The sequence below is a fragment of the Macadamia integrifolia genome, chromosome 10 (genome assembly GCF_013358625.1).
Source record: "Macadamia integrifolia cultivar HAES 741 chromosome 10, SCU_Mint_v3, whole genome shotgun sequence".
Lineage (NCBI taxonomy): Eukaryota > Viridiplantae > Streptophyta > Magnoliopsida > Proteales > Proteaceae > Macadamia > Macadamia integrifolia.
In genome coordinates, this window is record NC_056566.1 from 33,354,115 (window position 1) to 33,363,530 (window position 9,416).

Here is a 9,416-nt window from a genome sequence, read left to right on the forward strand (position 1 = left end):
CCAAGTACCCTCATCTTTTTGATCAACCAGGTATGCAATTTCGAGGACGAAATTTTTCAGAAGGGGGGGTAATGTAATATCCCGCTTCTTAAACCCGGTCTGATTTCGTGGTTGAACCGGTTTAACTATGCAGGAACCGAGCCTGAGGATATTAGAGCGGGTTCCTTATGGGCTATGATGGCACGGGTGACCTTAAACACCAGCTGGCCCGACAAGTCCGAGCCAGTGCCAGAAGAGACGGGAGTGCCCAAACCGTGTACGTGCACCTACCATAAGGCTATGTACGGATAAACAGGTATTATATCTGTATTTTAAGATATATACGTAGGCTACAATGTATGCCTGGGGTGGGGTTTGAGCCGAGGTCCGAGCCCGGTCAAAATCCCAAGTTTTGACTCTCGGGTGGGTATGACAGGTGGGTACACCCACCCACTTGTGTGACCCATCCGACACTATTCACTTAATTAGGAATAGTATATAAGACTTTATGATTTATTTTCTTTCCATTTATTACCCTCGTACGTTTGGTGAGAAAAGTAAAGAGGAGAGAGAAAAGAAAAGGGAAGAAGGAAGGAAGAGGAAGAAAGGAAGGATTTCCGTGGCGCCGAAGCTAGATCTTGCCACTCCGGTGCCGGGAGAGTAATCTTCAACTCTAGATCTACAGTTGGAGGTAAGAAAAGTTGGGTTTTATGAACGTTCACCATACCCGAGCCTTAAACCCTCGATTCGAGTGTGATTTCTTGAGATCTTGTAAATACCCTTTGAAATGATGAATCTAAGGTTTAATAGATGATTTATGTGTTGATCTTGAAGGATTTGAAGAGATATTGACAAGGTAGAAGGAGCATTGTGAGTTGGAAGTGATTTGGAAGGTTTGACGTCATTCTTGAGCAAAGAAGGTAAGATGGCTCCCCTCACTTGAATCTAACTTAGATCTAAGCTAGAACCATCCTATAGGACTTTAAAGGTGTGAAGAATGGGTTGAGAAAAGCCCTATTTGGGTCCCCAAGGAATGGGGGAAGTTGAGAAGAAACTGGGGTTTTTCCGCCAAAACCGGCGGGTACAACCGGCGGGTCCCTACCCGCCTGAGAGCACCCACCTGAGAGGGCAGGGGGTCCCTGGCCAAACCGGCGGGTCCTACCGGCGGGTCCATACCCGTCGGTCCAAATCGGCCGGTAGGACCGGTGGGTAGACAGCCCACCTGTCTGACCCACCTGAGTGGCCCCGAAGGTGATCCGTAGGTCCGATCGAGCCCAAATCGGACGTGTGACCTTCTTTCGACGTTCTAAACACGATTTTGACATCATATTTCATTAATTTTGATTCTAAAATGGTGAAGTACTAACCCCTCTCAATTATGTTAGGTTCACCAAATCCTACCCGATTCGCTCCGGATCTCACCCGTACCGAGCGGGAATCCTTGTAAGCTACAAGTAAGTGGAGAGAGGACGTTTGGCCTTGTTTCAAGGCATTTTTTTGGCATTCATATAACCATATCTAATCTAGTCATGTCATCATGAATATGCTATATAGAATAGTCATTTCACACATTGATGTGCATTTATGCTATGTTTACTTTTCAAATGCAAATTGAATGAGATGTTATATGTTGAATGTGGACATCATGATGCATAATGCATTGGTAGACTAGATTCCGTGGTCGGCTTGGAAACGAATGCATTGGTGGCCCGTGGTATGGGACACGGAGGCACTATGCAGTCGTACTACATATAGGAGCATGCGGTATTAGGATTCTCACCATCCCGTGCTACGACCCTTCCCAACAGGGGTTAAGGTGTTGGGTTGCCATTTGGGGGAAGCAGGGGTCGCGGTTGTCGGACACTGTGGCGGTTAGGCATTACGCCCGGCGAGTCATGTAGGACAGTCGGCAACCCCGGTGGTATTTCAAGAGGGCCAATCGTACTGCTTTTAAATTGCTGGAGTCAGCACTGTCATTTAATTTATTTACATTCTGTTGAGAGCCGGTGGACGGCATTGTCTTTATTTTTCCGAGTACTCACGGTGGGCCTTCTCCAACAGCCCTATGGGCGTATCGCGGGAGGGAGTTCGCGGCTCGTACCCGGAGTATACGCGCACTGTGGTTGTAGTAGCACTAAAACCAAAGACTTAGTAATGTTGATTAGGTGTATGAGAATCAAAATGAATAGCATGACATGTAGTGCATATGATGTGTTGTGATGTGTGGACTGTTGTGTGTGGTCCACCTCTCTACTTGCTGAGCTAGTGAGCTCATTCCACGTGTACACCCCTTTTCAGATGATTTTGCAGGTAATGCATCTGAGGAGTATGGGGTGGGTCCCACAGTCGAGTTTCCTGAAGAGGACTGGTGGACCCCTGAGGAGTTTGAGCACGGCGTAGACTGCGCATGTGAGAGCTGTGCTGCGGGACAGCAGTTCTGAGGCCGAGCTGAGCTCCACCTTGGAGGCCGTGCTGAGCTCCACTACCGAGGCCGAGCTGAGCTCTTCTATGTGATGCCGAGCTGGGCACAACCCTTGACGCCGAGCTGAGCTCCAGCCTTGATACCGAGCCGAGCTGTGTACTCTGATGATTTTGATGAATTCTTGTATATACTTGATATTTGAACTTTATTCTTTTCGTGTATATATCATGCCTTCGGGCCCCAATGTATATAATTATTGTATCACCATTTGGGTATCAAGTATATGGGAGTTATTCACAGGTAAAACTTAGTCTTCCGCTGATTTGATGGATTCATGTTAGTGTGTGTATGCTGTGGTGGAATACAGTATCTGATGATCCTGGCAGGTTTGGGTTAACGGGTGTTAACTCGGTCACCGCTCCGGTTCAGGGTGGACGGGGTGTGACAATAACTCTAGGGAGAAAGCAAAGAAACACTAAGAAAAGGGTTATCCTTTGAGTTTGCAAGGAGTCTATGAGACAAACTGAAAGGGGCTGAATAAGGGTCTTCAAAAATTTCCCAATTTTTTCAATAGACTATATAGCACTCCCCTTGGCTAACCCAACAATAATGGCACTCAACCTAGCACAAACTCACTCCTCAACACTGCTAATACTCACAGGCATTCACTACACTGGCACTAAAGTGTATGGCATTTTGAAATAAGTGATCTCTGCAACAGAAATTATTTACAGAGAAGAAGTGATCTCTGCAACAGAAATTCTTTACGTACATTCCAAAGGAAGTTACAAAATAACAGAAATTTCTTTACAGAAAGAAAGAAGAAGAAAAAGAAGAAGAAGAAAAGGAAGAAGAAGAAAATCTGAAAAAATGGAAACCGAATTTCCATAATCTTAAGAACACGCATACGAAGAAGAAAAAATCACATAAGAATGGAAATCTCACCTTAAATCAAGCTTCGATTTTGCAGATTCAAACCTCGGAGTCGATCATCTGATTTGGAAAGAGGGTAAACCCTAGATATGAAGTTTACAACCTGAAAAATAGAAACCGAACTTCAATAATCTTAATAAAACACAAATGTAGGCCAAGAATACAAAGAAGAGGGGAAATCTCACCTTCAATCAACTCGGTTTTAGGCAATCTTCTCAGATGCGAGCATCTATCATGGACAGAGGGTAAACGTGAGAAACCCTAAACACAGAAAAAGAAGAAGAAGAAGAAGAAGAAGAAGAAGAAGAAGAAGAAGAGGAGTAAGAAGAAGAAGCACAGGAAGATAAATCTCACCTCCGTCGCTCTGTTTCAGGGAAAACCTCGATCGAGCTTCACCGTGAGAATTGCAGGACTCCGAAATTTTGGATCCAGAGTGAATCTATGTTTTTTATAGCAACCCAAGAAACCATGACTCGATCCTGGATTAACCTATTGAGGTTAATCCGAATGAGTCATGGATTTTAGTTGAAATCCCTGATTCTACTAGCCACCACGACTCTGAATCGGCTTTTCACAAAAATGAGTCAAATGGTTTAAATTTAATGAGAAACTGATTCCCTGGAATCTGGTTCGATGGATAATTCGAACCAAATGCCCCCTTAATGTCTCTCAAGAGACAAGAGACAGAAAAAGATCAAGTTTCTCTACATCTATGGTGAAGAGAGAATTTTTTTTCATCCATCCTATTGGTCTTGAGAATGATATAATTCAGATCACGAACAATAGGACCTACATCACCATTGGCTTTCTCTTCACACTTGGTGAAAGAAAACTCAATCCATATGAAAAAAAAAAACAATAAATTCATTTTTCCCTATATGATTTTGATTAAGAGAGAATGAGATATATGGGTTAGATTGGGATCAGGAGCCCCCCCTCTTTTTTCTTTTTTTTTTTGTTATTTTGGTAGCATTCTCTCGTAAATTTTTTATTTTTGGGTAGAATTCTCTCTTGCTTTTTGTCCAATTGTAAATGGGAATTTATCATATAAAATAATGAAAATATTATCACCTCATATAGTAGAGAATATAATAAGGAAATTACTTTAAATTTTGTCCACTTGATGGGGAAGGACTTCAATGATCCTATATGACCCTCTAGTTAGATGGAAGAATGGATACTTCATATCGTGAATAGTAGGAGCCAAATCACCTTTGATTCTCTTCACAAAAACGTAATCCATAGGGGAAAGTGGGTGCTCTATTATTGTCTCCTATTTTTGAGGGGGAGATAAGGGGCAAATAATGATGGACAACTCAAAAAGAATACCTTGTCGGAACAAGAGTACAACCAATTCATAGAGGGGAAGTTGATAGACTATTTTCCTTATCCTTGAAATGAGAGATATATTCTTTTGCAGGATCCCTATTTTCCTTTGACGGGCATCATCCGTTTTCGGAGGTTATTCATGAAATCATTGATTCCGTTATGGAAGATGTGATGGAATAGAAAAGACCAGGTAACTGGGCTGCCCACCACCAATGCCCTAGGGAGGAGACCGATGAGGCAGAAAAGACAAATAAATTAATTTTTTCTCACAATAGTCTTGATTAAGAGATAATCAATTTTATAGGTTTGGTTGGATTATGGGATCCATTTTCTTTATTTTTCTAGTAGTAATTTCTAATGCTATTGTTTATAAATCATATTTTTTTTTTTTCAAACATTTTGTCAAATCATAATTGTACATTTGTTGTCATTTGACATAAAATAATGAAAATTATCAACTCATGGGTCATAATAATATTTTAGGTTTTAGAAATACGATATGAATCGGACAGAGTCAGAATTAGGATTGGCCAATTGTGAACCGAATCAACAAGAAATCAACAACCCAGTCATGATTCCTAAACCATGCCTATGGCACTTTTTCCTACATGAACATGCGGGTTCCCATTACCAAAAAAACAAACATGTGGGTTTCCTACGTATGAAACATGTGACGTCTTTTTCTATGCTCTAATTTGATTGCCATCAAAGATTTCATTCTACAACATTCCATGTCTATCTCAGTCATCCCCGTGTGAAGGATTCGGCTCTTCTTCCTAGCAATCGTTTCCCTCGGGCATAATTATTTAGGTAAGCACCAAGTGGTGACGTAATGATCAAATGTTTTAAGAGAGGGCACAAAGAACAAGGTGTTGAAAAAAGACATAGTAAACGAGGCGTTAAGAATCATTGGATCATTATTTGGACATATGATATTTATCCAAGTAGTTATGGGTAAGATCTGGGTGATAGACGCTCAGGAAAGGAGCCGAATCTCCATGTAAAAAGACAATTCTACCTTTTGATTCATAGAGGAAAGAGACAGACACGGAACACGGTGATGGAGGCCCAAGTCCAGGACAAAGAACTACTTCGGTACTTCCCCTCAATTAATTTCAAATGTTGAATGGGCTTTTCTAATTTTCTTCACATTGTTCAATAACTTGGTTTATGGGCCTTGGGGTTTACTAGCCCAAACCGAGTTGAGCCGGCCCATGACAAGCTTGCAGCCTTGCAGCCACTGGAGTCTTTCTAGAAAAACGCTGATGGAGTAGGCGCAGCCGATCATTGCAGATAAGATTCTCTCTCGAGTAGCCTTCGTCTCTATCACCTACCTGCACTCTCATTCCTCATCTCTCCTGCAAAATCACAACTTTTCGAATTCCCAGATCTCTGTCTCCATCGCTGTTCCTCTCTCTCCTTCCATGATCTCATTACTTGCGAGCTGCGTTCATCCACCTAAATTTCCTCTCCTTAGGGAGATCAACACTTCGAGCTTCCCTCGTCATGGTCGAACATATATATTCAAGTTCCGGAATCATCGGAGTAGACTTCATATAAATGCGGTAGAAATGAACTCATTCGACTCGTTTTATCAGCAGCAACAGCCAATAACACTATTTCCTGGCGGATTCAAGAGGCCGGAGATTAGAGTACCTACTCTGGTTCTTCAGTTGAAATCGGACGAGGTATTGAAGGGGGAAGGAATTTTGGATGTTATTGATGTTGCAGTTAGTAAGTTGGTTGGAATTGTTGTGCTCGATGGTTCTCCAGGAAGTGGTGGCCGCTTGTATGAGGCAGCTTGCCTTTTGAAGTCGGTCATTAGAGACCGAGCTTATCTGCTAATTGCGGAGCGTGTCGATATTGCATCTGCTGTTGGTGCTAGTGGCGTTCTACTCTCTGACCAAGGTTCTCTCTCTCTCTCTCTCTCTCTCTCTCTCTCTCTGCTACTTCCCTATTGCAGATGATTCTTGTACTTACGGTTGCTGAAATCTAAATTTTGCAAAATTAGAAATCATAATGCGAATAAGAACTAAGCAGTGATTAGTTTTTTTTTCTAATCCCAAGGAATAGCAGAGACGGGGAAGGAAAGAAAACCAGTAAGAAAAGGAAGATGGAAAGTCAATAGGTTGTTCAAGGTATACTATATTCAGTTAAAATGGTAGGACATTTGTTATAAGTAGGACACTATTGTGAGTTGCCCATAAACAATATTAGAGGTGTCTTTAACATCCAACCGGTCCGAACAGGACTCTCGATTTTCATAGGACCTGTGTCCGGCCATTTCTGTGGCACTACTGTATTACCATCTGGTTTCTTGATCAGTGAGTCTGAGTTTTCATATATTTGTATATTTTACCATTCTTTGCATTTTGGAAGGTTATAGATAGGTGAAATGCTCAAATGCCTGAGAATAGTTTTATCCCCTATTGAAAACCCATAGTTGATACTGGTCTGTTCTTACTATTATTATTATTATTATTATTTCTTTTTATTTTGCAATAGTCTACTGTGTACACAATCTGAAGTATAAATAGTATCTGAGAAATATTTGGACTGCCACTGTACCATACTGGTCGAAAGGCTACAACGATAAAGAAGTGAATGTGCACTTTAGAAGGAAAAAATAAACTTAGGTACAACATATCTCAGCCAACCCAGAAGTTATAAATTCAAATCTGAATTTGTGTGGTCAATGCGATATTGCCTACGTATTTGATGGTGCAGAATCTCTCTCTAATATATTTTCTTAAGACTGCATATGTGTTATCCTGCAGGGTTACCTCCCATTGTTGCAAGGAATATGATGGTGCAATCCAAGTCTGAGTCTATCATTCTTCCTTTAGTAGCAAGAAATGTGCAGACAGCTAGTGCTGCTTTTAGCGCATCTAGTTCTGAGGGTGCTGATTGTCTTCTATATAATGCTGATGGAACAAACCATGTTGAAATGCTGCTGAAATCTGTACTTAAGAATGTCAAAGTTCCAGTTTTTACTACAATTGCTTTCATAGGACAGAGCACACTTCTGACAGAAGCATCAAACTTACTTCACTCGGGTGCTAGTGGTTTAGTTATTTCATTGGAAGATATGAAGCTGTTTAGTGATGATACTTTGAGCAAATTGTTTAATACTGTGGGTGTAATGAAGAGAAGAGCAGATCATGAGATTCAGAGCTTCTTGAAACATGAAAAAGGGGACCTGGATGAAAGATTTCATGGGAAGAAAGGATGTACTGGCTTTACTAAGTTGGGGGATAGAGAGAAAAACTTCATAGAAAGAGAGAGACAAATCTTGCTAGAAGCATCTGATGTTATCCGCAAAGCGGCACCGCTGGTGATCTTTTAATGTTAACATTTGGTAGTTGAAGTTATACTTACAGATGTCATTTCTTTTAATTGTTTCAATGTGTCCCTGAAGCTGAATATGACGATGTTGTTATTGTATGACAGATGGAGGAGGTGAAACTGCTCACTGATGCAGCTTCTCAGCTTGATGAGCCATTTTTGCTGGTTATAGTGGTAATTGTGTGCTGACCTTCAACAAACCCTGGTTCCAGGGATATACATTGGTATTAGCTCTGAATTTCAAAGATGTTCATTACTAATTCTTTCTTAAATGTTGGTCATACATTTCACATCTTTTAATATAAGGGATGTCCATATATTTTTTTTCCCCTGTTGATTGATAAGGTCCTAGTCATCTGTATTGGTCATTACATTTCAGTACAAACATGTGTATAGCTTTACTTATTTTTTCTTCTTTAAATACCTTGTACAAGTGGCTTGTGAAATTTGAAACCAAGCAATGAATAAGAATATTCTTATTAGCTCTATATATATGGATGCCCTTGTATACAAAAAATTCATTTAAATGGGCATACATTCTCTCTTTGTCTAATTCATAAAGAAACATATCTAAAAAAAATGCAAAATTTCATATATAGTATAAGGGAGAGGGATAGGTATGCTAGCGTAGTACCTAGGAATTAGGAATGCTAGCGGCATTTTGACCGTAGGATTTGATCAACATGAATTGAACTGCTGGATGAAGAGAAGATAAACAAATTTTCAATGCATGGTTGCAACACCTTTACTCTCTCTCTCCTCGCCGGAAAAAATCATTCATTTACCTGATCTAGCCGGAGAAAGAGAAGTAGTTGGCACCGCCGCTGTTGATGGAGCAGATGCCTCGTCTGAAAGACGTAGATCTCCCGGCCGCCATGACCAAGGTGGTCACCGACGTCGCCCCAGACCTGATCGGTGCTCCAGTCCTTGGGTGAACGCCCCGATGAGGCCGTCAATCTCGCCAAGGCCGTCGATCTCTGAAATCGATTCCGACAATGAAGAAGCCCAACCACCAAAACCGAAGCCGAGAGCAGGGAGAGAGGGACATTGGACCGCGAAAGACAGTCCTGGGAGTTCACTGAAGATTTGCAGAGAGGGGGTAAGACTGCAACTCCAGGCGGGATGAGAGAGAGAGAGAGACGACGACGATGACGACGGGATTCACATACGTTGGTCTTTCCATTTTTCCAATATCAATTCAAATCTCAAGCCGCCAACGACAACGACAACGACGATGACGACGACGGAGAGAGAGATGACGACGACGATGGAGAGGCGTGTGCATCGCCGACAAGTTTTTTCCCTTTCTTCCACCGATTTGCAGAGAGCCGCTGACTGCCGCTGTTCCACTGACTCCTCTAGTTTGAGTTGCTGCTACCGCCGCCGTTGCTATCACCGTTGCTGCTGC

At 41.7% G+C, this 9,416-nt stretch overlaps 1 protein-coding gene and 1 long non-coding RNA gene across 4 annotated transcripts in view; one reads left to right on the forward strand and one right to left on the reverse strand.

Annotated features, from left to right (window-relative positions):
* Window positions 1-3,793, reverse strand: part of LOC122090576 — a 5,976-nt gene extending 2,183 nt beyond the window's left edge. The window contains exons 1-3 of the long non-coding RNA XR_006143676.1: window positions 3,689-3,793; window positions 3,520-3,563; window positions 3,347-3,437 (exon numbers count right to left, since the gene is read on the reverse strand). This is a non-coding gene — a long non-coding RNA (uncharacterized LOC122090576). The remainder of the gene's footprint in view (window positions 1-3,346; window positions 3,438-3,519; window positions 3,564-3,688) is intronic.
* Window positions 3,794-5,955: 2,162 nt separating this feature from the next.
* Window positions 5,956-9,416, forward strand: part of LOC122091464 (probable transmembrane GTPase FZO-like, chloroplastic) — a 13,812-nt gene continuing 10,351 nt past the window's right edge. For 2 of the 3 annotated variants that reach the window (XM_042661432.1, XM_042661433.1), the window contains exons 1-3: window positions 5,956-6,571; window positions 7,441-7,997; window positions 8,114-8,182. In XM_042661432.1, the coding sequence (XP_042517366.1) occupies window positions 6,088-6,571; window positions 7,441-7,997; window positions 8,114-8,182 (1,110 nt within the window). In that variant the 5' untranslated portion in view covers window positions 5,956-6,087. Of the gene's footprint in view, window positions 6,572-6,708; window positions 6,802-7,440; window positions 7,998-8,113; window positions 8,183-9,416 lie in introns of those variants that run through there. The other variant, XM_042661434.1, reaches the window with a different exon arrangement.